Consider the following 27922-nt stretch of genomic DNA (forward strand, 5'->3'; position numbering starts at 1 on the left):
TATAGAGAAAATAGAATACCTTTTTCCATTGCATATACATTGATTTCTACACCATTTTTCTTAAGAAGCTACACTTGGGCAGGTCCACTTGAATTAAACAATGCAACAGAGACGAGAAAAGAAATTAAAAGAAAAAAAGAATATGAATAAAGGGCCCTAAAGGCGCATCCATTTAAGGATTACAAGCCCAACATTTAACAAAACTTCAAATGGATCCCACCTGATAGAATGCCTGCTTATTCATCCATAGAAGACCAATTCATCGTGTGCAAGCCACAACAGTGTAGCCTATGATTAGCTTCCTCACACCACCACACCTGCAGTCTACTTTAATATATACCACAAACAGCCTGGCACTAGTCATCTTCAACACTCTATCCGTAACCGCCTCAGTTCAGCTTGAAAAGTAGGGCTGGAGGTCAATGTCCGATGTGCAAGATTCCTTATGTCCTCCCGGGAACAGTCTCGTGAAATACGAACAAGCTCCCAGAGGGCACCCCCACTAATCATGTCCTTTGCATTGACTTCTACACAAGACAAATCAGAGTTTTCAAGCAACAAAGCAGAAAAAAGAATTCCAACTTCTGGTTTGAGGGGGAAAAACCCACTTACCATGTTGTGCCAGGTGACATAGGGCAAGCTCAATATGGCGTCTGATTGGTGAAGCTTCATTGTTGGCATTTTGTACAATCCATGGAAGAGCTCCATCATCAATCAGAAGAGACTTTCCAGTCTTTGCCCCTGTGGTATTAAGCAGCACCAGTAGTACTATAAGTCAAAATTTTCTGGCCCCCATTTCTTCTGCCATTTAAACTACAAATTGTTTTTCTAGCTTAGACAGATTTCCCCTTTAATCAGCAATGAATCCATATGATAATTCATCAGTAAACAAATAGAGATCTGAATGGCATGGTACTCTTCAGAAAGGTCTAATGTGACATCTAAAATTAATCAATATATTGGAAACACCAACTTTTCTTAGGAAAAGTCTGAAACTCTCCAAAATTTACATTCATCCAAAAGTGGTGGCCTTGCAGGATATTTACCTTGAGTTGATGCTCTGGACTCACATTTGGCAAAGTTCGCAATTCCGCGTGCAACTTGGGCAAGAACATCAGGATGTCCACATCTCACCATTCCTAGTAATGCTTTAATACCACCCTCACCTCTGAGTTTGGTTTGTAGCTTATCTGGAAAAAGAGATAGTCAATGACAGCATATGTCAGTATTTCGTTACACAAGAAATTCTGAATAATAGAACCACACAAGCAGTTCAAGGATAACGGATAACCATACAAGTCAGGCTTCAAGCTTTTCTAGGGATTGCAAAACTATTTCAAAGAAAGTAGAAAGAGGGTAATAACAAGTACAAGACACAAATACACAACAAGATGAACAGAAATAAAAGAAAAAAAAAAAAAACTTCTCACTACAAAGTCAATTATTAAATTCGACACTTACTATTCCTGAAAAAAAGTCAATTTGTAAATCCATGTTCCCCATGAAGAAGATGAGGAAAGAGAAGATAGAGTAGCTAAAACCTCGTACTTAGCCAGATAAACCAAATATAAGCACAAAGCTAGAAAGGTGATTCATGGCATGTAAAATTGTTATCTGAAGTTCTCTAAAATTTTAGTCAGTTGTGTTTTCTACTATGACAGACTTTACAGTAAGTTGAGAAGCTTTTACTGATAAAAGACAAAACATATAAAAAAGAAAAAAAGGTGAGAAAACATCTCCAAATAAAAACAGACAGTGCCTTCCAGAAGTGATTATACAAAAAGCAAAATGGTGAGTTGGTTATTTTTCCTCCTTCCCTTGCGAGTGTTCCCATTTGTTATCCAACTTATTTTGCCATCGGTGAACCTTATTGCAAATATGGCAATATGAATTAACAGTCAAGGAAAATGGCCCACTCAGTGACAAAAATACTATGGAGAAGATAATTGATGATGTGGCAGTTTACCATTGCCACAGAGATTTGCAATGGCTCCAGCAACCATTCGAAGAGTTTGAGGATCCTCAGCATCAGCTGCTGTCATTGACAATAGATTAATGCCACCCTGAGCCATTATAAGTTCTTGGTTTTTTTCTGGCACAAAAAAATAAAGATTAGCAGCAGGAAATACTAAACCAAGAGAAATTATCAAAATAAATAAATAAAACTAAACCAAGAGAAAGAGCAATGGCATCATCTATCATCATAACATCTATTCAATGGAAATACAACACACTCAAAATTATTTTTTGATCATTGCAGAACTGGGAAATCATTGCCTCACATTAAAGATACAACACACCTTAAGTACTTACCATTCATTGCAAGGTTAGCAATTGCACCTGCTGCTACTCTGCGTATCATTTCGTCCTCTGAGCTACTAAGAAGCATAAGCAAGGAAGTGAGCCCACCAGCTTCTACAATCTTCTCCTGATTTGCTTCTGCATATTGTATTCCAAGAAAGCATTATTACTGCTAGAAATGCAAGTTTCCAGTTGACTACAGTAATCTAAAATCTAAATAATAAATGTTTATAACTGTTAAGACTTGTTTTAGCATCTCCTACACAGAAAAATAATAGGACAAGTCAAACAGATGCCTCACCTAAGCAATTGCATCTAGTGGTGCCATGACACCTCCCAACACCAAGTACAACAAATCAAATTATTTTCTTCAGATAGCATGCATATGACTTATAACACAAAAAGAAAAAAAAATAGAATGGTTACAGACATAACAAATTTCATAAATCGATTATTACTTGTCAACTAGATTGTTATGAAGAGACCAGGCCTGTCTCTAAAAATTCATATGCCATAGCCAAATAAAGACTTCAAAATTTTCCTTATGTACTAGCCAAAGGCCCTTGAAATCAGACACATACACATGAATAATTCCTTCTTTTAATTCCAAGAATGTACTTAATATTTCTATTTATGCCTGTCTCTCCACCTACATCCTTAACTAAAATCATATACAAAAAGAAGAGCTCATTATACATATCATACTCATTATATGGGACCCAGATCAAAATGTTGTACTTTCTCTACTATGTGGGTCCCTGCACACGCTTCCCTACCTAGAAACCTTATATATGAGCAACAAAAACACATTTAATTATATCAACCTGTCTTGCTGAAAGAAATGCCCTTTGGAACAATGTTTTAAAATGCGGAGGCGTGACGCGAGGCGTTCCACTACCTCGAAGCGTGAGGCGAAGTTCAGAACGCAAGAGGCGTAAGCCTCCTTAAGAGTTGGGGGTCAGGAGGAGGATGAAGAGTAAGGGGGGATCTCATTTTTTCTTTATTTTTAATAAAAATCTTTTATATTAAGAATAAAGATGCATAACATTAGTTGAAAGGGGAGATCTCATTTTTTCTTTATTTTTCTTCTCTTTCTTTTTCTTTCCCTTCCCTTTCTTTTCCTTTTCTTTCCATTCCTTTCCCTTTTTTTTCTTTTTTCTGTCTTTTTATATAAATGTGCATGAGGCACATGAGGCGTACGCCTCTAGCACGCCTCATGAAAAAAGCACAAGAGGCGTACACCTCTTGCACCTGAGGTGTACACCTCAAAGGTGTCAGCACCTCTGGCATACGCCTCAGGACGTTTTGGGAGTGCTCCAGGCGTACGCCTCCCAAGCCTTTTAAAACACTGATATATATATATATATAACTCAGGGCCCCTTCAAGAAGCACATCAAAGTGGATTATGCTTAGTTGCTTGCGTTGTAAAATCAAACAAGTACAAGTAGAACTCTGAAACACAAAGCAAAGAATTAGAGACCTGAATAAAATCAAACCAATAATCAATTGAGATATACAAGTAACTACCTTCCGCAGCTAAGTTCGCTACCACTTTCACTGCATGAATTCGTACATCAGCATCTTCTGACTCAAGGAGTGACAAGATCTTTTGCAATCCCACTGTCAGGTTAGAGTATTTTATTAGGAAAACTTAAAAAACAAGTTCGATATGAAACCATATGGGCTTAGTATTAAGCAGCATCAACAATCAATTCAAACTTTGTTTATTACCTTGTTCAAAGAGTTTGGCAATCGATGCTTTGTGTCCATTTCCTGGATCTCTGGCATGTGGATGCCTAACTTGAGTCACAAGGGAATCAAGGCCATTGAAAATTTTTCCAGGCCCACCTCTGTCAAGACTCCTCCTTGTCTGCCAACATTTAAGTAATACATCATGGATGATGTAGATCGTAACTATTCCGACCATATCAATAAAGTTGACAAATATTAACTTTAAGAACACAAAGTTACAAACAAAGAGAAGAAATGGTTTTTGTCAGATTAGTCATTTTGGAGATCTAGAAAACAAAATCTTGCATGTGACAAATTGGTTGGTGGCCCCAAAGAGGCTCTAAATATGCCCTCTGTTTAAGCCTGCAGCTAGGGATGAGCATCAGACCACGCTGACCTAGCCCAGCCCAAGGTTCATGCCACCAGCTTTCCCATACTGAGGTAAGATGGATGTGCCAGCCCAAATACAACCAGAAGCTGGGTATCAGGTCACCCTTGGGATACATCTATATTTTAAAGACAATACTAACCATAAGGTGATTATATTCCAGGTGGTAAAAAAAGTATTTTATTTATATGGCAAAGAATGTGTAATGATGATACATCAAGCAGCAAACAGACGAGAAATCATGCATGCATATGAACATATTTATACTCAAATCTAGAAACAATGATATCTTTCCCATAGAATATTCCACAACAACTAGGAATCAAGCCTAGAAAATAATTTGAAACACAGCATACCTCCTCAGCTTCAAAACTCAATTGCAACAGTTGGCTCTTCAATATTGTGATTTCTTCTTCAAGTTTCATTTTCTGATGTGCCTCATCTTCCAGCATCTTGCGGAGCTTTATGATCTCAGCATTTCCAGCTGCCTAGGTCAACAGAAAGTATTGTTTTATATACCACCTGGCATAAAATAAAGAATATGCCAAGATGAATTAATGATACTCAGCAACCTGATAGACAAATCAGACCTCTGATCTTTTCCATTGTGCTAATTGACTTTTAAGATTGTTGACCTCCTCCTCAGCAGCCTTTTTTAAACGAAGTTCATTCTCTAGTTCTTTCTTTACCTCAGCAACTTCCTCAGAAATAGAGACTGCAGTGTCCTGGACACCAGAAAGGAAATGAATCATGAAGAGATTCATCTAGAAATAATCATCCAAAATAAGCAAGAAATTATCTGAAACCAACATGGCCAAAATGATAATAACAAAGATCAGACTATCAATTATCGTTTTAAATAATTAATAGTCTCTGATTCCAGTTGTATAACATAACTTATTGTACTCTGCCTTGATGAGGAAAATTTTGCCAATTGAATGTGTGAATAATATGATCAAGAGCAACAAGGCACACCAAAAACTAAGACATGTATTTCTTTTCTACATGCTTTTCTTTATCCCATCCTATTTCTGTTATCCTCCTTCCTTATGCTTCCCTCTCTCTCTTTTAATTTGGTGGCAGAGTATTTCAGAAAAGTATTGACCAAGAGTCCAGTCATCCCTTTTAAAATTGTTATCATTATCAATCAAAAAATAGAAGCCACATAATGTATTTTTATCAACAACGGTTCAAGCAGAATTTTAGAAGACATGTTTAGCTATAGGCAATTAGCAAGTCCCAAATACATGCATGAAAACATTTATGTGCCCCAACTATATGCAATCAGCTACATGAACCCTGCTCTGCTATTCCACTCTATTCAGTGCCAATTGTCTTTCACCCAGTCAAAGCCCCCAATATAATTCAGTCCTTCTAGTTCTAGCCCCAATATAATGCAGTGTTTATAACTTCCAACTTTTCTAGCAAGAAAAACAAATGGAAACATCATAAAACATCATATTTTGACCAAAATAGCTTCAAACATGCATGAGTTAGACAGAAGAAGCTAGATCCACTACTAATGACAACACAGTTTAACATTTACCATACACTAATCTACTCTGTTAAAACCAAAAAACAAATGTAACCACAGCATAAATTTATTACGATTATAACTGTGTACATCATCAAGAGAGCAAGAAATATCATCAAATAAAACAACCATGTCTTTGATCCCAGTTAGTTGTTGGGTCTATCATAATCCCAAGTTCCTCTTGCCCCCGCCCCTCCCTATCAAATTTTATTTGTTATTAATACAGGCAAAGGGGAAAATCAGAAAAGAAAAGATATTCTTGAAATTCTCATTGTTTGACACAAGCATAAATGAATGGTCATTTGAAATAATAACACATAAGAGAAACATGAAAGACAAGGCATATTTCTAACAGCAAGAAGGAACAAGAAAGAGATATATTTCAAAGTTCAAACATCACAAGATGGAAGAAGAAAAAAGATGGAGAGGAAGTTCAAACCTCTCCATTACATGTCTTATCCAAGCACCCATCTTTGGTCCCAACTCCATTCTGATTGTTGCTACGCTTTTGCTTCTCAATCGCCCATTGTTCCTCAAGCTTCTTTATTGACTCCATGTAGTCCCTTTGGTATTTAAGCCTCTCTTTCTATAAAGAGGAAATACCAACCAAGATTATGGCATTGGAAATTCAGAAATTAAATCAAGTACAAGAAGTACAGCTGGTTAATCAAGTACAAGATCATAGTTTGAAGTTTGAAATTAAAGTTTGGAGAAATTCTGCATGCTTTGAGCACAAATTTGGGAAAATATCTAGAGAAACTGGGGAAACATTTGGGAAAGACTAAGAGATGCACTGAATTAGTAATAAATTTGAGGGCAGTGCTCTGAAAAGTGTGGGAGACAGAATCCAAGAAGCGCAATAGAGAAGCACAGGTGCACATGGGAAGTAAGCCTCCTCTACAGAGGCAACACAAAAAGTACATGCGTCACATAAAGGATATAGAAATACTTAATATGGGAAGCAAACGCACTGTGTGCTATTTAATTATTATATAAAAAGGAGAAACATGGGAGGAACTATAATATTATGTGATCTTATATCATATTAGCTTATCAAAAGATATCAAAAGAAAAGAAAACTTGAGTCCCAAGTCTATCTTGACTTTCATGCAGTGGGCAGCAAAGAGGCTTGGTGAAGGATTCTTTTACAATCAAGGTTTAAAATGTCGATGTCGATGGAAATCTCGCTTACCAAAATATAGGACATATGTCAGAAATGTCGAGGGGAAATACTGTAAAAATTAGAAGAGGAGGGCCAAATAAAGGGATGGAGAATAGGGAGCAGAGGCATTCCAGTAATTCACCTTCAGTTTGCTGATGATATTGTTATTTTCTGTGAAGGGAATGAGTTGAGAAAAGTGGAGAACCTTAAGATTTTAATAAGTACTTTTGAGAGGGTCTCCAACTTGAAGGTAAATTTTGATAAAAGTTGTGTGGCTGGAGTAAACTTGGAGAATAGGGAGATTGAATCCATTGCAGAATGCTTAGGTTGCAATATTTCTTCTTGGCCTTTGACATACTTAGGGCTACCCTTAGGAGCCAACCCTAAAGAAAGTAGTTTCTGGGCCCCTATTGTGGAGAAATTTGATAAGTGCTTGGCGGCTTGGAAAAAGAATTACATTTCAATAGGGGGTAGGCTGACTTTAATTAAGGCTACACTTGCCAACCTTCCAACCTACTTCCTTTCAGTGTTCAGGATTCCTCCAAGGGAGGCTAAGAAACTAGAGAAGAGAATGAGGGACTTTCTATGGGAACCAAGAGAGGTGAAAAATGATCACTTGATCAGATGGGAGATAGTTAACAAACCAAAGGAAGAAGGGGGTTTAGGGATATGGAACATAGTGCTGAAGAATGTAGCCCTTCTAGGGAAGTGGCTATGGAGATGGCCCCGAGAGAGAGAGAGAGAGAGATTATGGCATGAGGTGGTGGAAAGCATTCATGGTTGTGCAGGAAATGGTTGGGATTCCGGGATATCTCGCTGAGCTACCCTAACTACACCTTGGAAGGCTATACATGGTATTCTCCCTCGCTTCCTCAGATTCATCAGGTATGATGCTTGTTTTGGTAATGTTATTCTGTTCTGGGAGGATATTTGGGTGGGTACTCAACCCCTCAAAGATTGTTTCCCCTCGCTCTATTCCATTTCCCATTACAAACATGAGCCAATTGCAACTTTTCTCCCGAGCCCGTTAAACCCCTTATCTTTAAACTGGGACTTTGGGTTTCGTAGAGGGTCAAGGGATAGTGAGTCGAGTTGTGTTATTGAGCTAATTCATTTACTAGAATTCGTTTGCTTGGACCCCACTTCTTCTAATCAAATGATTTGGACTCCTCTTCCAAAAGGTACTTTTACTTGCTCTTCTTTTCTAAAATCCCTCAGTTCTAACCCCATTTCCCAAGGATTCCCTATCAAAGAAGTCTGGGCGCGACCTATTCCCCCAAAAATTGTTGTATTCTACTGAGAAGTCTTCTATGGGAAAATCAATACTTTAGAAAACTTACAGAAAAAGAGACCCTCACTTTGTCTTTCCCCAAATTAGTGTTCCTTGTGTAAGGCCGAGAATGAGGACTGTTTCCATTTGCTAATCTCTTGTTCCTTCACTACAGCTATATGGAGGTGGAGCCTTTGTTTATTTGGAGGTAGGTGGTCTATGCCTTCTGATTTAAGCTTGTTATTCAACCCATCTGTCTTTGTTTGGCACACTAGAAGAGGTAAGGTCATGTGGAAATGTGTTAGGGCAGCCACTCTGTGGACTCTTTGGGAGGAAAGGAATGCAAGAATTTTCTTAGAAAAGGAAAGAGGGTTAGATGAAATGAAGGATTGTATCCTAACAAGAGCAATCCATTGGCTGAAAACTGTGGACATCTTTGATGATTTCTCCTTTGATGACTTGTGGAGGAATTGGCTAGTAATAGCTAACACTTCAACAAAGAATGATAGAATTCTGTCAGAATGGGTTCCGCCTTTGGAAGGTGTCATCAAGCTGAACTTTGATGGAAGCAACCAAGGCAACCCCGGGCCTTCAGGTATAGGGGGTATACTGAGAAATAAGGACAGCAACATAATTTCCCTATTCTCAAGACCGGTGGGAGTGGGGGATTCCACAAGGGCAGAAATCCTTGCTGCAGTACAAGGAATTCAGATCGCCAACCAGCTTGGGGTGGAGCATCTCCTAGTTGAAGGGGACTCTCAGGTGGTAACAAGGTGGCTCCTAAACTTGGATACCACCATTTGGGGCTACAAAGATCTCATCAAAAACGTAAAGTGGTTAACCAGCAATATGAGAATTGAGGTAAAATGGGTTAGTAGGTCTGCTAATTTTTTGGCTGATGCTTCAGCCAAACAAGGGTTTCTAGGGAAGATCTTTTTTGTGCTTCTATGTAAGTTGTTATTAATTTGGAAATATGTACTTAACTAGCCCGGAGAGGTTGCAACTCGTGCCTTTCCTTGGGGACTTATACTATTGTCTATTGTTGATTAATAAAATTATTTCAATTATCAAAAAAAAATATTGTAAAATTAGAGACATTGTGGAAATATGCAATGATATTTTGTAAAATGATAAAAAAAGCATTAATACATATTTCTAGACTACTATCTTATTCCCAACCATTATATAAAACTAAGAAACAAAGATCAATAACAAATTAGTAAATGACGATTTACTCATTTATTATGCATTTTGATGTTTTTACAAGGTTATCCGATATTTTCTTTTCTTATTTTTAATTCTGATTTATTATAAATTCTAATATATTTATTTCACACTAGTAAATAGAAATACATTTATTCTGATTTTTTAAATATTAAAGCTATAATACATTATGTTTTATTGTAAATTTAATAAACTGATTCTCCTTTTTGTAGCATTAAGATTATGATAAATTCTGATTTCTTATGAAACTTAATGAATTTATTATGATTTTTAATACTAAATTTATAATAAATTATGATTTAGTAGAAAATTTAATAAATTTGTTCTGATCTTTTATATTAAATGTAGAATATGATTTATTATAAAATTTAATAAACATTTTCTGATTTTAATAAATATTTTAAAAATACTAACTAGTTAATACTTTATTACTTGAAAATATTTTATGTTTTATATTATAAAGTAATTAATTTATTCTTTTGTTTTTATTTTTTGTTAATTCTTTTTTATAAATATTTTATAAAAATACTAACTAGTTAATATTTTCTGATTTTTATTTTTGTTTTCTAATGAATATTGTAATTTTATCTCAAATATTAATTTTCTTATTATTTATTCATTTTAGTGGCTTTTGTAGTGAGGGTCTACATTATTGTTGTAGACCTTCATGTACTGTAATAAGAGTGAAATAAAGATTCTATTTTTAAGTTTTCATTTATGAGGTCTATAATATTACAATAGACCCTCTTGCATTGTAACATGTTTATATAAAGGTGTTTTAAAGATTCCATTTTAGGGCTTGCTATTGTGATGGTCTATAGGCTTCCATAGACCATCATGGACTATAGCAAGTCTTTAAAGTTTAAATAAACTTAAGTTAAGGCTGAGGTTTCAATTTCATTTGAATGAACTTCAGCTTCCTCAAATGTCAAAGAGACGCAGAGTGTGTCTGCAACCAGTGAGCAGCAAACCAGCACTCAATGAAGCCCTTCAAGAAAAAAATAGAAGATGACGAAGAGCATTCTCCTTCTCGACCTTGAGTTCACACCTTCCGCTGCCCTCTCTCTCTCTTCTTTTTTCCTAGGTTTTTCATGGTTATTCACCATGAGAGAGAAATAGGGTTATTGCATATCTGAATCAAGATGAGAGAAATTTCTTCAAAGTTTCATAAGCTGAACATCCTGCTTCCAAGAAAAAGATATTTCAGCACATGATCACTCTTGTGCTTGGTTAGATCCTGAAGTTGTACTCCAGCTCCAGGTACACAAGCTAAAACGTAAAACCCTCTTCTTTTTTTATCAAAAAACCCTCTTCTTTTCCCCCCTTTAACGTCTCTTTTTGTTTGATATGAGATGTTTGTAGTTCACATATATGCTGAATATTTCGATATATTATATATATATTTTTTTTGGAACGATATTGTCGACATTTATCGAAATGGTCGAAATATCGACCAACATATTGTATTTCTTTTAATTCATGTAAAATTTATGTCGCTGGGTCTCGACACCGACATATGTTGGGTGACATTTCGCGACATTTTAAACCATGTTTACAATACATATTACAGACCAATGGTGATATGCAGGTATGCGTAACACTTTTTTCAGGGCTTTAAGGGTTTCCTGCAATCATTTTCTCTTCACATTCACCATACCTTTTTTACTTTTTACATGTGGCACGTGCAGAATAAGGTTTTCCTCTTTTACTTTTCTTCTCCACGCCTATAAAAATACAGGGATCTTGGATCTTGCCCCTTCCATTTTTGTTTCTTCTTGTCTGTCTAGGAAAAAACAGGTTCTACACCCCTTTGTTCATTTCAACAGTATTTTTTAGAAAAATCCCTGTTCAAATCTAGTGATTTATGCTCAAATGAAATTGGAAAAAAATGCACTCTGTTAATTGCTCAAGAAATTTATGTCAACTCCCTCGATGTGTTCTGCCATGTAGTTTATATGAGCTATTGATTTTTGTGTACTTATTTTGCTACCTATATGGCATTGTTGCTTCATTGATAATTTATGACTGATGAATGATGAGGAGGTTCGGTCCTTTTTTTTTTGAGACAAGGAAAGTTTCGTTAAAAGAGGGAAGGATATACAATATGTATATAAGAATGATCTATCAGAAGCAAAACAAAAAAAAAAAAAAAACAAAACAAAAAGCCTTCCCAAGGGCATCTGCTACTGAGTTCAAATTCCTTGGAATCCACCTGAAGACACAATGGATCTGAGATTGAATAACCCTGATTTCATTGATCTGATGAGAGAATCTCCAAGGCCCCTCCTGCTGATTTAGCATCCAGCTTATGACCACCTTTGAATCACCTTCCACCACAACCAAAGAGATGTTCAAGGATTTTACACATCTCAAACCCGTCAGCAAGGCCTGTACCTCAGCTTCAACAGCTTCAGCCTCTCCATTGGGACCACTGTAGGCCCAAACTTGAGTGCCTAGAGAGATGAAAATTCTGCTACCTATACCAGCCTGACCTCTGTGATTAAATCTACTATAGCAGCTGCCATCAAACTGGACTACTGGAGGATGAAGTCTGTAGGTCTAGGGGTCACAGGAAAAGTGAGAACTCTTTCTAAACTTGAAAAACTCAGAATCAGCCCCATGTTTCTTTCTAGGTCTCCCATTGAGATGCCTTTGAACAAACTGGACACCTTCATCCAAGAGTTAATTCGGAAAAGCACCCTCCCTTTTAGCTCATCCTGGGAAGAATACTTATCTTCAAAAATTCTTTTGTTGCGTTCCTCCCAATACACCAGTAAACTATATGGATGATCGCCTTTCCGTAGAAGAGCACCTCTTTTACTTGAGGTACATCCAGGCCATTGTAAGAGGTCAGACACAGAAATTGGAGGGGTCCAGTGAAAACTACCTCTATAGAAGATGTCCAAAAAGAATTGCCAAAGGCTTCTGGCTACTTCACAATTTATAAGAAGGTGACCACATGACTCCCCATCTTTCATGCACATAACACAGATATGAGGAGCAATATAAAGGTTTCCTTTTCTCTTTCATAGGATCATATCACAAGTATTAATACTGCCACAATAAGCCTCCCAAACAAAGAAGCACACTCTTGGGGGAACAGCAGAAAGCCAAATCTTTCTTATGCAGGGAATGGGGGTTAGTTGTCCCAGAAGTCAACACACTATAGAAGGATTTAGTGAACAAGCCATCCGGAGAAGGCCCCCAGATTCTTTTGTCCTGAGTCAAATGGGAGAGGAAGACAACTGAAAGAGAGGACAGCAGGGAAAAGATATCTTGAGTTTCAGAATCTGTCAAGGCTCTCCGGAAGTTAAAATTAAAAGAGAGGCCATTGTCTCCTCTAAAGATAACTGAAGAGACAGAAGCCTGCTTTTAACGGATTAAGACTAAAAAGGAGAGGGTAGGAAAAACAGAGAGGTTGCTTGCCCAGCCAGAGATCAGTCCAAAACTTGATACTAGAGCCATTGACCAGTCTAAAACATAAAAAAGGAGAACAGATCAAGGAGGGAAGAGATACCTTTCCAGGGACTGCGAAGAGAGAAACGAGAAGAGACCTGATTGGAGTCCCATCCATTCCTGCTCCTTAGGTACTTGCTTCTCGTAACAGTAGCCCAGAGAGAAGATTGTTCCAAAGGGAATCTCCACAGCCACTTCCCAGGAGAGAACAATTTCTTTCCAGAATATGACCTAGCCGCAATCCCCCTTCTTTGATTTGCAGACCTCTTCCCACTTCACCAAGTGATCTCATTTCTTGCCTCCCCCATCCCACAGAAAAGTCCCTTTGCAATTTCCCTAATTAAATTTGCAATATAAATTATATAATGACTGTTACTTGTCAATTTATTAGGTCTTCACTTCAGTTTATTTCTAAGTTCTGACATAACTTGTGATATTGATTATGATGGTTTTGTTATTACAAATTGTAAATATGTTTTTTCAATCTTTCCCTATTTTGAGGAAATTCATTATATTTTCTATTATATTAATTAATTATCAATTAAAAAATCTATGTTCTGGAGGCTTACACCTCTTGCATTCTGGTTTACAACTTATGCCATAGGATAACGAGTGTCTCATATCACCAGGGTTGTCAAGTGTCAACAGACTCCGAAAGTCTGAAATCCAATCTGATTATCTTGGATTCAGATGACTTGTTTATATAATCAGATCAAATGCAGATTTAACTCCCTCTGATCCAATTAGAATCCTAATCCAATTATATAATAATATTTATTGATTTTAATATATAAAACATATAATAATATATAAAAATCTGCTTATCTTGGATTCAGATGACTTGTTTATATAATCAGATCGAATGCAGATTTAACTCCCTCCGATCCAATTAGAATCCTAATCCAATTATATAATAATATTTATTGATTTTAATATATAAAACATATAACAATATATATTTTTATATATTATAATATATATTTATATATATAATAATTTAATATTTCATTTTATATTAATTTATTCTATATATAAGTTGAAAAAGTAATTAACTTTTTTAATTTTCTTTATTTTAAAAAAAAATTAAGCAGAGTAGGATTAAATCCGAATCTGATTCAAGTCCAATAAGATTTGAATCCGATCCAGGATCTTTAAATCTGATCAGATTTCGGAACACATTCGGATTCCCATTTTCATTAACCAGACCGGATTCGGGTTTTTCTGAATCTGACCCAAACTTGATCTGTTTTACAGCCCTACATATCACACCTCATAGCTTTAAAACATAGCTCCAGGTATAATTAAAAGAAGTATAGTTATGCATGTACTTCAATATATGTGAGAAACCACTGCTTTGACAACTAAGAGAACATTAAGAGACTTTAACAACCGATTATGGAAACACTTATTTCACAGTCACACTACCAAAAATAAATCCTCTTGATACTATACAACGATAAAGCAAAACTTATTTTAGCATGTAATAATGTACATATGACCCTTGGTTATATTTTTTTTTTGGATCATTAACAATAAAATTTTATTAACTCAGAATAGTTACAATATTTCTGCATCCCAGCAGCTCACACCCAACCTCATACACCATTCCTTGTTTCTTACAATGGTGCCCAAAACATTTGTTCCCTGGAAACCCCTTTTTTGGCTAATGTATATCCAACCAATCTAAAAGTAACCCCCATTTCTCTTGCTATGCGTCTGATTACCCTCAACACTTGCCTATGATTCCACACACACCAACACTGTCACTTTTCATCCAGTTCACTACCAATTGAGAATCACCTTCCACCACCAAGTGCCTAATGTCCATTTGCTTGGCTAACCTCAACTGTTGTAGTAATGCAGAAATTTCTGCACTCAGAGTCAGCATGGTCAATTGGCCCAGAAAACAGAGCCAATATAGAGCCATTCCCATCTCTAAATACAGTCCCAATCCCAGCAGAGCCTGAATTACCCACCAAAATGACATCAAAGTTCATATTTCCTCAGTCATTGTCAGGTGGCCTTCACATCTCTTGGACCCTAACTTTCATGGAAGAAGAGGTGGCTACTATTCACCAATTTCTGATTATAACATCTATTGAGAAATTCTTAAACAACCCCATGGTCTTTATCCAATGGCCTCTTGTTATACTTGTATGGACATTTTTGTTTCTATCAGAGTATACCTATAGAAAAATGTCTTAAATTTTAGTTTTGTTACTTAGTAAACATCTATAAGAAAAGTGCCGCTCATCATATACATTAACTGTCCATTTATGCCAAATATGCAAGCAAAAGGAAAAATATTATATAGTACTGTTGAGTTGGAACCCTACATATATGACATGAAATTTCATTCATTTAGGAGACCCCATAGAGTCCATACAACACTGAGTTGCATGTTGACTATGGGGGTGTTCTGTAGTGTAGATGAGAAATTGGTGGGTGTGGACTGGTCCACAACACCAAAGACCACAGCTGTTCTGAACTGTGGATAGATTATGTGGACCGGACCAGTCCACACCCACAGTGGCATCCATGTATCTCATATACATTTTATGGGAGATCTACACTGTCGATCATAAATATCTAATTTTGCTTTTTATATGGTAAATAAATTGAAAAAAAAAAGGCATCAATATGTAGACAACAATTGCATTTTTTTAATAATTAAAAAATATTATTTTAAATATTAAAAAATAAAAATTAATATTTTAAATATTATTTTATTGATTTAAATAATGAAAAAAGAGTTGAGAAGGAGAACCGTCAGACTTGTGCTAGAATTAACATTAAAAATTATTATTTTATTGATAAAATGTTAAAAATTTAAAATTTAAAAATTATTAAAGATTAAATAAAATGAGTAATTGGACCAATGTAACGCACCTGCATTACACTGAAACCTTTCAACAAACTGTCCACACTATAGTATGGACCATCCACGAGAAAATACTGTGAACGATAAATTGGGGTGTGGCCTATCCCCTGTACACGCTATTTTGTGGACGGGGACCGTCCACACATAGCAGAACACCATATCTTACCGTGGACAGGACCAAAACGGTCTCGTCCACGATATTTACACACTACCGAACGCCACCAATATCTCCTGAATATCATGTGGGAAAGGAGATTGAGCCCACTTTAGTATACTACCTCTTCTAGCACAAACAGCTTCTATCTATCAATTGCAGCTTCAGCTCTGGTCAAAATCATGCATAGGCAGTTGATATATTCATGGTCCAACAGCATGGTAGCTCACACATATTGCTGATGCTAATTCTCATAGATAAATATAGATAGGAAAAAAAACTAACCTCCAGGGCATCAGCATGGCTTCTTTCTGCTGCTGAGATACGATTTTGTGCATCTAAAGTTATTCTTCCAATTTCATCCTCAAAAGCTTTTTGTTGCCTTTCATTTTCAGCAATGAGCTTGTCCAATTGTATGTCAAGCCTTCTAGCCAAACTTTTATAATCAAATTCTTCCTTTATTCTTACCATATTTTCCACCTTCATAGCCTGTTTCAATATATCTTCAATGGTCAGGAATCTCTAATTGCACAAAACTAAGTGAAGAAATTAAAAAAAAAAAAAAAAAACTATAGTAGAAAGAAATAAACCCAAATAAACAATAACAATGTCAAGTCAGGAATACAATCTCAACCTGCGAAAGATATACCAACTTATGAATAGAAACAAAAAAAAAAATTGAGAACAGCACAATAATAATAATTTGTAACAACAGAAAGAGAACTACAAGTTTTAGAATAACTTCTCAAGAAGCAACAAGTCCATAAATTAAGTTTGGCAGCAAAGAGGATGTTGAGATGGATGTGTTAAAATGAGAAATGAAAGACATGGAGACAAGTGTCTTCCAATCCAAATGGCTCGTTAGGATGGATTCATAGGTCTGCTAACAGTTTGGCAAATACTCTAGGAAGGATGGGTGTTTAACACGAATGGATTAGAATGGGGAATGTCGGGGCCTGGTGCAAATTTCTAACTGTTTTTAAAAGTACTAGTGTGAATGTACTGTTTTAAAAGTATTAGTGCAAATTTCTAACACTATTACACTACTCTTCCAAGTCAACTGGAGAGTAGTCAGTATTGTTATACAAGTTAACTTTCTATTATCAATAATATTCATTGTTACTGATCAAAAAGAAAGGCTTAGTGATGAGTGCATTGGTAAGAACAATGGTTTAAAAGAAAGAGGTGCAAGAAAAGTGCAAGGGCCTTCTAGCGCCCAAGGCACAAGGAGAGGCATACACCCAGACAAAGCAAGTGCAAGTTTTTAAAATTTTCTTTCAAGAAAGACAAATAAAAACAACAATACTTCGAAAAAAAATATCATCATCATCCAAGCCTGATTAAAATTTGCAATTGAAGCATTTAGAAAAGCAAACATATAAATGACAAAATGGAGTTTTTTTAACAGAAAATATCAATAAGCAACATTTAATAGGTAGCACATTAAAACCCATAAGTTATGCACTTTGTTCAGGGAGCCAAAGAAAGAAAGATTTAACAAAAAGATGGCATTTACTACATCACAACCCATATATTCTAACATGTATAATCAAATTAAATTGTTATGACCTAACAATTGGAAGAACAGAGAGCAATTTTAAAGAAATAAAACACTGCAAATGCAATTGCTAGACCCACCCGTTGCCCAAACATTATGGTACTTGCAGTTTCTCCTCGATGCCGTGGTGATGGACCAATAGTTACAACTAATGAAGTTCGTGCAGTGCCTGTTATATCAAACATTTAAAATGTGAGGCAGTAGATATAGAAGCATCAAAATTGGGGAAACACACACACCAACTTTCCTTTAATATTAATAAATTTCACTTGATCATGTCACTGATTAAAGTTATATAAGTTAACAATGGATATGAACAGAATGGAATGGTGAAACAAGATTCATGTAGCTAACCACATATAGTTGGGACAAGGCTTTGATGATGATGTTGCTGATCAAAATATGTACTCTATATGTGAACCGTTAAAAGAGGCCATTACCCAATTTTTGGGAGGGGTGGACAGGATATGGACCTAACCTCTGTCAGTCTTTGCACAAAGTGGCTGCTCCCAGACTAGAACCTATTTTTTCACACTTGTGGTCCAAAGTCCTAATTAGTAAATACGGTAGGGGAACTGATGTTCTGGACCCATGCGTAAAAGGTCATGACTCTTGGATTTGGAAGGGAATAGCTAAAGGTTGTAAATTTCTTATGGAGGGACTATACGTGCCATTGGGAATGGAGAAGACACTAATTTTTGGGATGACCCATGGGTTACTAGGACTACCTGTAGGCAGAATCGGTTGCATGGGCCTGTCCCAAATGTTAATTTGAGGAGTGTTTAAAGACTGTATACTGCTTCTGGTGATTGGGACATCAACCTGATTTCTTCTCTCTTGCCAAGTGATATAGTTGAAAAAAATCATGGCAATCCCTTTAAATTTAGGGTCGCAAAAAAAATGACCATTGGATATGGCCTGACATTAAAGATGGTAATGTTTCAACTAAATCAGCTTATACATTTATTAGAAAAGAAAATGATCTCCCTAAAGCTCAAGCTTTTAATCTGATTTGGAAAGCTCCATGTCAACCAAGGGTGAAAATATTTTTGTGGCTGCTCTATTATAGAAAACTCTCCACTCGCAATGCTCTAATAAAGCATGGAAACGATTGCCCCTTGTGTAATGAAAGCATGGAAACGATTGATCATTTGTTTATGGATTCTAGGTTCTGTAAGGAAGTTTGGAATTTATATGATAATCATCCCACACCCACTAGTGCACTAAACTTTAAGAGTTGGGTTGAAAGTAATCTTGAGACTAGTAATGCTCTCAGGGCGACTTATTTTAGCTATTTAAATTGGCTGATTTGGAGAGCCCAAAATAAAAAAGTTCAACAATATCAGTTACACTCCCACTTATATTACAAATCTTGCAAAAAACTATGTTGACAATTTCCTGTGTGCCCAACATACTAATGCTCCTGCCAAGAATCAACCTAATTGCAACGTCTGGAGAGACATCAAATGGGAAGCTCCGGGTGACCAATGGATTAAAATCAATACAGATGGAGCAGTCAAGGGCCAGAATGGTGGTGTTGCGGTTAGGGGTCTTCTCCGAGATCAACTTGGACAACGGAAAGGAGGCTTCACCACTTAAATTGGAAATTCCTCTATCGACTTGGCAGAAATATGGGCTGTCAAATGTGGGCTTGTCTTGGCGTGGAACTCAGGCTACCGCAAAATCATTTTGGAGTCAGATTCACGTTCCACCAATCAAATTCTTAAGGGTGGTAGGGATAACCATTGGCGTCTTTCTACAATAAGCGAGGAGATCAAAGCTCTTCTGAATAGAGATTAGGAAGTTAGTATCAATCACTGCTACAGGGAGGCCAATATATGTGCCAATTTTATGGCTAATTTAGCTTGGAGCACTAAGATTTGGTATAGGGAATTCCTTATACCTCCTAGAGAGCTTAACTTTCTTCTGTTTGTTGATGTTATGGGGGTAGTCACCCCTCGCTTAATTTTGGTTTGAGTCTTTTGGTTTTTGTGCTTTGTTTTTTAATTTTGTTTTTTAGGCTCTGTCAGATGAATCAAAAAAAAAAAATCACACTTGTTAGCAGTTTTTACCATAGCACCAAGCAATGGCCCCTACTCTAAAATGGAGTACTCATCATCAGCATCCAAACTATATAGGATCTGAAATGGAGCACTAAAAATAAAAAATAGTAAGAAAGAATAGGTCCGGAGTAAGCAAGAACTGCTCAAATACCAGAAACAGAAAAGTAGTGAATCAAAGAAATGGTTGCACATGAATCATAGAAACATCCCATGCTATTTTGCTTAATAACATCAGAAGTAATTAAAATCTCCCAATGTATGAAAAATGCCACACCTCCGAATGAATCTCGAAGCAATCTCGTAAGCTTTGAATCACGGACCGGCACATGAGCACTATTCTCTGCCAGTGCATTTATGCACTTCCCTAATGCACTCAATGAGAGATTGATAGACTTAGCTTCCTCTAGTGTATGCCCCTCACTACCTGCCAATGAAGGGAATACAATGAAAACCTCACAACATAATTAAGATTCTGATAATAAAATACAAAGTAATCAGCATTAGCATACTAAAAATAATCAAAAACCATGTAATCTTCTAATGCACTTCATAAGTTTAAAATTTGCAAGTAACATGGTAAACAAGCACATATGTACCCGCACCAGGGGAATACCTACCTAATACATTCACAAGACTTAGTAATCAAAAAGCACCCACTCAATCACTTAACTTGTTAATAAGGCATAACCACAATAATTCTAAATTTTAACCCAACAGCAAGAGGTGGATATAGAAAATGTGCTTAAATGCCACATTACATGTGTTAATTGCAAAGATCAAAATTTTGCAACATACCAGCACGTCAATAATATGTATCGTATTGGTGGGTCACCAATACACAAAAACTAAGTGTTTAAAAATATATATATAAAGCAACTCAGGGTAAAGACCAATACGCCCCATCCGGCATCTGTCTGTATCAGCATTTAGAATTAGAACCTTAGTTAATAGCACAATAAGTATTGGTTGCTCAGCCATAAAAGAAAAGGGCCATAACCCAATGTGGAGGGAGCAGAGAACATGGACCTAATCTTTCACATTTCTTTGCACATAGTGGACACTTGCAGATTCAAACCCAAATTATCATGCTTGTCAATTTGATATTTTATCACTGCACCAAGTAATGGCCGACTGAATCTTATTAGGAAAAAAGTCTATTTCTATGGCTATGGTACCTAGGGAACTACCCTAGGATCTATGTTTTCTATATAAAAGCATCCATCGCCTAGGCGACTAGGCGACAAGGCGGGGCCTAACGCCCAGCCTCACCTTGGTGCCTTGAAAACTATGGTTGGCACATAACACAATGCACAATTGTTTATTGTAGTTTTATACACTTAAGCACTGCTAGGTGCCAAATAAGACAATCTATGTGGAAACACCCCCCTCCCCTCAACACCATAACCTGATGTAAAGAATGGTACAAAGGTTTGAAGTTAAATCTGCCAAACCATTGATAATATGAAGTTAAAATGCCCACATGGCACTTAAGTGGACTCTAAATGGAAAAGCAACACCATGGTCCCAAACTCTCATTGAATGCTGTTCAGTTCAGAGCAAAATTTCAGATACGAGTAAGACATGTTCATGGGCAGGGCTCAGGCTTAGCTTTTGCTAAATTTTGAATGGGCCCAGCCCGAAGCCCGAGCCTAAAACAGTGTAAACCCAAGTCTGTGAACATATCTAGGTTTGTGTGCACCTATTAGAAGCATAACCAGATGGACTAAAAGGGGGATAATCACTTAGCCGATTAGTGTCGGATACAAGTGGTAATATTTCAAACTTCAAAATGCCACCAAAGGCTTATCACAAGAATATTGAACTACTCCAGGTTCAAATGTTATTCAAGGTTAGAAACTTGGCATATATAACTGTAGAAGGGATTAATATTGGGCATTCTCTACCAACCACAAGCCATGTCAGGCCAAGTGACTGTAACTGGAGAAAGATCAGGGTGATACTTTGGGCCAATTTTTTGGTTCACCAACCAGATCTTGAATTCTTGATAGTATCTACCCCCACAAAAAAACAGCCACTTTGATCCCACATTGGACACAGTAGATGGCTTTACCAATCATCCATCAGAATGGAAACAACAATCCTAATCACCAAATGAAAGGGAACAAGTGGTCATGAGGCAACATGGCTAAGTACATTGAAAAAGGGTAAAAATCCACAAATCCTTGCTACATGAAGTAATGCAACTAAGAGATAAGTAAACAGATTTGAAGTTTCACATGCTTGAATTGAAGAGTGCTTCAAGCATATAAAACATTCAAATCTGTTGACTTTACCAACATCACATTTTCAAAGCCATTTTCTCCATCTGGATGCAGAAATGGATTTGGCAATGTGCTCCGGATCCAACCCATTTCATGCTCTACTTCAACATATGGGACATGTAACAGATATGGAAAAACACCCTAATGAGTATTTCTCTCCAACTTTTAACATTATCCAGAGATAGATGGTAGCATTCTGCAACTAAAAAAACAGGATGAGTAAAAAACAGAAAAGAGATGACAGAAGGCGAACGTAGTTCCAAATTATATGTGGTGGAACATACTACAGGCCTAAAAGTTAAAACTACAACAGCGTAGATAGCTAACCAATCAACGTAATATTTGCGACCTTGAAACACTTTTAAGGATACCCAGGTGGTTCTGCACAATAAATGATTGCATTTTGAAGCATGAGTTTGTTCACTAAATTCTATTCAACTAAAAGGATATATGCTTTTACTTTGAAGGGGCTGGAAGGGATTAGAGGTAGACCAAAAGGGACATGAGTCAAAGTAGTAAGAAATGATTTAAGCGCTCATAATTTAACAATGGATATGGCATTAAACAGAATGGAATGGCAAAACAGGATTCATGTAGCCAACCCCATAAAGTTGGAATAAAGCTTGGATGGTCATATATGCTTTTACTTCCTAATGTTAACTGCCATCAGTAGGCAAGAAGCAGAACCTGTCAACAAGAATAATTCCAGCAACAGTCAACTATTGATTTTACTCAAGAATTAAAACATTCAAGCATGGAGAAATGGTTGGAAAGGCATTAGTGACATTATATAATTTATATATGCAGTGGGCATGGAAGAACATGTTGAAGGATACTGAACACCAATTTTGCCTCCATCTCACTTTAAAATAAATATATGTCTGAGGCATAAATGATACACAAATGAGTATGTGGTATCCATTACCAAAACAATATAACAAAACCAATCAGTTTCCTGAATCAAGCGTCAAAAAGAAATTAGTAGTAGCAGCAGCACTTTAGGTACCTGATTTATCAATACGCTCTGAACCTGCAAGATCTACAACAACTAGCTTGCCTTTACGAAGAAGGGGTGGCTTAAGAGTTTTTACCAAGTGAGAAGTGTTCTCATTATCACTTGAAAGAAAAGAATCTCTTCCCTTGACAGACCTCTTAACATGGACCTGCATCAAGAGGGTAAATCTTTCGATATTCCAAAAATAATCTAAATATGGTAAAAGAACCAACAAAACAATATAATGACACCCTAATTAGCCTGAATTGCACTAAAAGAATAGTTCATCTATTCACCATTAGTATAGCATGACTCCTAGAAGATTCAGTATTCAACTTTGTGTTTGCAGCAAATCGATGAGCTTCACCCAATCGTAGCAACTCGACAAAACTCTGCTGGTCTCTGATTTCTACTTGGGTTGCCCCAGGTAATGAAACATCCCCAGTTTTTGGGTCTTCAACAATAGGAATATTATCATTTGCCGGATCAAGGAGGTCTTGGATTGTCTCCATATAAAGCTGCACATGTTAATGAAGAATATAACTAATCAACACTCACATACATCCAAAGTGAACTTGAGATGTTGGAAGCCAAATTCAAAAAACAAAAACACTGAAAAACAAAATGCAACAACTGTGCAACACTAAAGCTAAACAGAATGCAACAACCATGCAATTATCCATTGTTTTATGTGGCTAACAACCTGCAAGTAGGAAACTGAGACAGAATCAGTTTCTGGAGAGATATCTGCTAAAATGTCCTCCATTGAGCGCACCATAATGCCACGATCAGCAGTATCTTCTTCACCAAGCCGTCCAAGAGTAAAAGTCTTCCCAGTGCCAGTTTGTCCATATGCCATCACAGTCCCATTATAACCATCTAGAACACTCTATAGAATAGGATGAAACTTAATATCAGCACTTGCTGCCCAAATTTAAGACAAAAACATCAGGACTCCTATATAGTAGAAAATAGTATAACAATAATTATCTTCATCATCATCCAAGCCTAATCCCAACTATATGGGGTTGGCTACACAAATCATGTTTCCCCATTCCATTATGTTTAATGTAATATCCATTGTTAAGTTGTTTAAATTTTTCTAGTGCATGGAGAGTATCAAAAATGAAACAGATGAAAGGACATTTAGGAAAATGTAAAGCAAAGAATGGGCATATACCACTCAATGTTGAGTTACCTTTTCATATGTCTTCCATTACAATAACAACCCAATGCATTAAAATAGAAGACAAGAAGGAAGAACAAGTTCAGAAATATGTTTTTTGATAAGTAATTTCAGAAATAAAATTAGCAACCTAAGAATTTTTCTTGTACATAATTCAGCTCAACTCAAGTACTCAACACATTAAAGCCTTAAAATAATTACATGGGATTGGCTACATGAGCCCTATTCCGCTATTCCGCTCTACTCAGTATCTTGTACATCATTAAATTATGGGCTCTCAAATCATTTCTAACCACTTCAACCCCTATCCTATTTTTGGCCTGCCCCTAGCTCTTCTAGACGTTTCAACTTGCAATATATCACTTGCTAATGGTGTCAAGCTTATCTTATATGCACACATCCAAACCATCTTAGTGCTTTCCCTTATTTTATCATCTACTGGGGCTGCTAATTTTGATTAAGGGTTCAGTTATTGTTGGGTATTCTCTTTGCTTTAATTAATTGTAGATATGCTTGGGTTTACCAGAGGATTATTGATTATATAGGATTATAGGGTTCATTTGTGTTCTCTCAGCAGTGAGTATGAATAAAGGAGGTTCTTCTAGAAAGAGATTGAACCTAAGTACCTCATCACTGCAGGAAAAGATAACTTTGGGGGATGGAAGCAAACTCCAGAGGGGAATCTTCTGCTCCATCTTGATTCACGTGTGATTCTCTCTTTTTGGTGATGAGAGGAGGTAGGACAGGGAAATGGGAGTAAGAAAAAGGGCTGTGGAAGAGAAACAGAAAGGCCAAGGTAGGTTAAGTTTGATTAGGGTTCTGTTTTCTCAAACTTTAGGCTCAATACCCTGACTTCAAGTTGGCACACGCCCAAGCCATAGATGAATAATGGAAAGATATCCTCTTGTGGCTGTATATACAGCATGCTGTACAGAAAGTAGTTTTGCAGCAGATCCAGATTCACAACACAGGCCCATGTAAAAAGAGAAGGGCAAGGTAGCAAGGTCTACTAGTTGATCATGTTAAAAAACAAATTAGAAACTAGATCATGTTAGCAAGGTCTACTAGTTGATCTGTAATACAAACCTCTACAACTGGTTTTGCTACAACTTCATAGACCCGCTTTTGTGATGCAAATTCAGTGAGCACTTCATCAAACTCATGTTAAAAAACAAATTAGAAACTAGATCATGTTAGCAAGGTCTACTAGTTGATCTGTAATACAAACCTCTACAACTGGTTTTGCTACAACTTCATAGACCCGCTTTTGTGATGCAAATTCAGTGAGCACTTCATCAAACTCATATGTGTCAGAATCCCAATTGTTTTTACGAAGTTTCAACCTTTTGAGCTGTGACAGCAAGAAAACCATAAATTAGCAAGAAAAAGTAGCAACATTTAATAAATAGTGATTCTTATCCAAACCCAGATATGAAGGATGGAGATAGCTTGTAATATTCGAAAGCATGATGTACAAACCTCTGGTTGCAACTCTACACAATCAGCAAAATCGGCATCTGCTACCAACTCCTCTGCATTCCGTGGCCGCAATCTCACTGCCACTCTTACTCTTCCAGAAACTGTCCACGAATATCATAGCAATTAGAACAATGCAGAGTCCACAATCAACAAATAAGGCTTTTTTTTTAAATGCCAAACAGCTTATAAAATACTAACAAGCAAAGAGGAGCTTTTGTATTTCTAGTTACAACCAAAACTCTGATGTAAAAGTCAGCTATTAGATGACACAAAAAGAAAAATCATGGGAGAAAACAACACCAGCCCTAACAAATACTTAACAGAATGTGCTCTAACTCAAACTTAAGATAGAAATTAGTAAACAAAGAAAAATATTTAATAAGATATCACTATAGCAATTCCATACCACTTTCTCATCGGAAGTTAATCATGAAACCTTGGAGTATTTTTTGTGCCCAAAATTGCAGACACTCAGTGATGATGTTATGATTGCAAGGATTAACCAGATCAAAATACTGATTGTGTAATTATGAATAATCTATACCAGGAAGTACATAGAAAGGAAATTATAGATTCAATAATCACCCAAGTAATCCCACATAGTAAACTTGAAATTTTAAGACAAACATATAAAAAAATGGACAGTTAGAAAACCAAGAACACGGGCTTCATCCCAAAGGCCCCATAGGATGCAAAATTAAAGACTCAAATTTTTTTTTGTTGGATAAGAATTCTTGACTTTCCTGGGGAAATTATTGCATCTTAGCAAGTGTTTTAATAGGTGCACTCACAGACAAGGCTCATTTTGTGGGATGTGCCGCACTTGAATCCCGGTGCGCATCACCTTAGTTGTTGCTATGTTTTGATGAACTATTCTTAAGTTTCTTGTTGAATAGGTAATTTAACCATTCCATAGATTGGGCCTACGATTTTAGAGTTTAAACTGTTTAACTTATGTAGGAATTTGAAGGTACAAGGCTACAGCCTTAGTGTAAATGGCACCATACACTAAACAATTAAACCAATGGATGTTTTGAAATATTCTATTTCTATCAGAATTTAGATTTGAAATATCAAGTTTTTCCTTTAATTTTTTTAAGTGGCACCACATTTTATTTAGGTAAATGCCTCAGGCTTTAGGAACCCCATGCACTTTAGTTGAACTTCTCGCTTCTAAAACATTGATCTCGGCCAGTATAAATTTGCCCTACAAAACCATAGAATGGTTCACCCTTATCGTCCATACAACAACCAAAAGAAAAGAAAAAGAAAAACGTTGAACATAAGTGAAGACAGTAAAAGAAAAGGAAATGCTTCCAGAACACAACAGGGATTTCATCCTTCCTGTAAACTTCCTCCCATATCAAATCCGTTCTTAAATTCAAATGCTCAGTTTTGAAGAAGCCCACTACGTTCGCCACTTTCAGCAAACTTTATTGAGCGGAAGCTCCCAGTCTTTACGGTTCAACACAGAAACTTCAACTTTTGAATTCCAATGATAAGAAAAGTAAGGAAACGGGGGAGGCAAGAGGGAAGAGTATAGTAGCTTCTCATCTAAGCAGACCTCCATTCATTTCCACCAAATGTAAGAAAAAGTTCGTTAGTTAACATATCCAAGCTAAAAAACAGGCAAATCAATCTTAGAAAAAGCCCGAAATAAAAGCTCGAAACCCTTCCTCATAGTCGATCTCCTAGTAGAAAACAGATCTTGTCATCTTCACTCACGAATTGAGCAATCTTAAGTAAAAATGGACGTGATTCAAATTCAACATTGATACAAATTTCATACATCAAACAGAAAGAAAACGTGAAAAAAAAAAACCTCACCTGCAGAATCATCCTTCACCGGTCCAGCGGAACCACCAAGCGAACCCGGACTACTTCGCCGAAGACCATGCGAGTTATAGGGCGATGGAGAGGGCTTGGATTTAATAGAAGAAGACCTAATGTTAGAATTGACAGACAGAGGCCTATCAACCTTGACGCCCCCCTTTGCACTCCCATTTCTGTAACCAGAAGCCATATCTTCCCCTAGTTCAAAAGCTCCTCGCCATCAAAGGCTCGGAAAGAAGGAGAAATCTCGGACGGAAGCAAGTGAAACCTGATTCTATAGCGACACAGACACCACGACAGCAAAGCTCCAACGAAAACAGAGAAGAAATAATGGGAAGCAATTGAATCGCTACAGATGGGACTACTGGAGGAGAGAAATCTCAGAAACCTGTTTAAATTATGAGAGAGAAGTTTTTGAAAGCACGT

General features: G+C 36.6%; 1 protein-coding gene across 5 annotated transcripts; it reads right to left on the reverse strand.

Annotated features, from left to right (window-relative positions):
- Positions 1-27899, reverse strand: LOC104611861 (kinesin-like protein KIN-UB). Of its 5 annotated transcripts, none has more exons than XM_010279105.3 (19): positions 27491-27899; positions 25664-25764; positions 25413-25535; positions 23702-23887; positions 23295-23516; positions 23011-23167; positions 19997-20146; positions 17740-17828; positions 16387-16590; positions 6394-6540; positions 5011-5145; positions 4777-4908; positions 4033-4171; positions 3829-3921; positions 2314-2439; positions 1967-2092; positions 1047-1190; positions 613-741; positions 1-527 (listed from the first exon to the last, which is right to left on the reverse strand). In XM_010279105.3, exons 1-19 carry the CDS (start codon positions 27684-27686, stop codon positions 367-369), a joined length of 2760 nt encoding a protein of 919 aa, XP_010277407.1. In that variant the 5' UTR covers positions 27687-27899; the 3' UTR covers positions 1-366. The 5 variants fall into 5 exon arrangements, with proteins under 5 accessions (XP_010277407.1, XP_088751835.1, XP_088751838.1 ...); XM_010279106.3 differs by having other exon boundaries at positions 232-524; XM_088895709.1 differs by lacking the exon at positions 6394-6540.
- Between the last annotated feature and the right edge of the window lie 23 nt (positions 27900-27922).

This window comes from Nelumbo nucifera, chromosome 1 (assembly GCF_055504915.1).
Source record: "Nelumbo nucifera cultivar China Antique chromosome 1, China Antique-T2T, whole genome shotgun sequence".
NCBI classification, from domain to species: domain Eukaryota; kingdom Viridiplantae; phylum Streptophyta; class Magnoliopsida; order Proteales; family Nelumbonaceae; genus Nelumbo; species Nelumbo nucifera.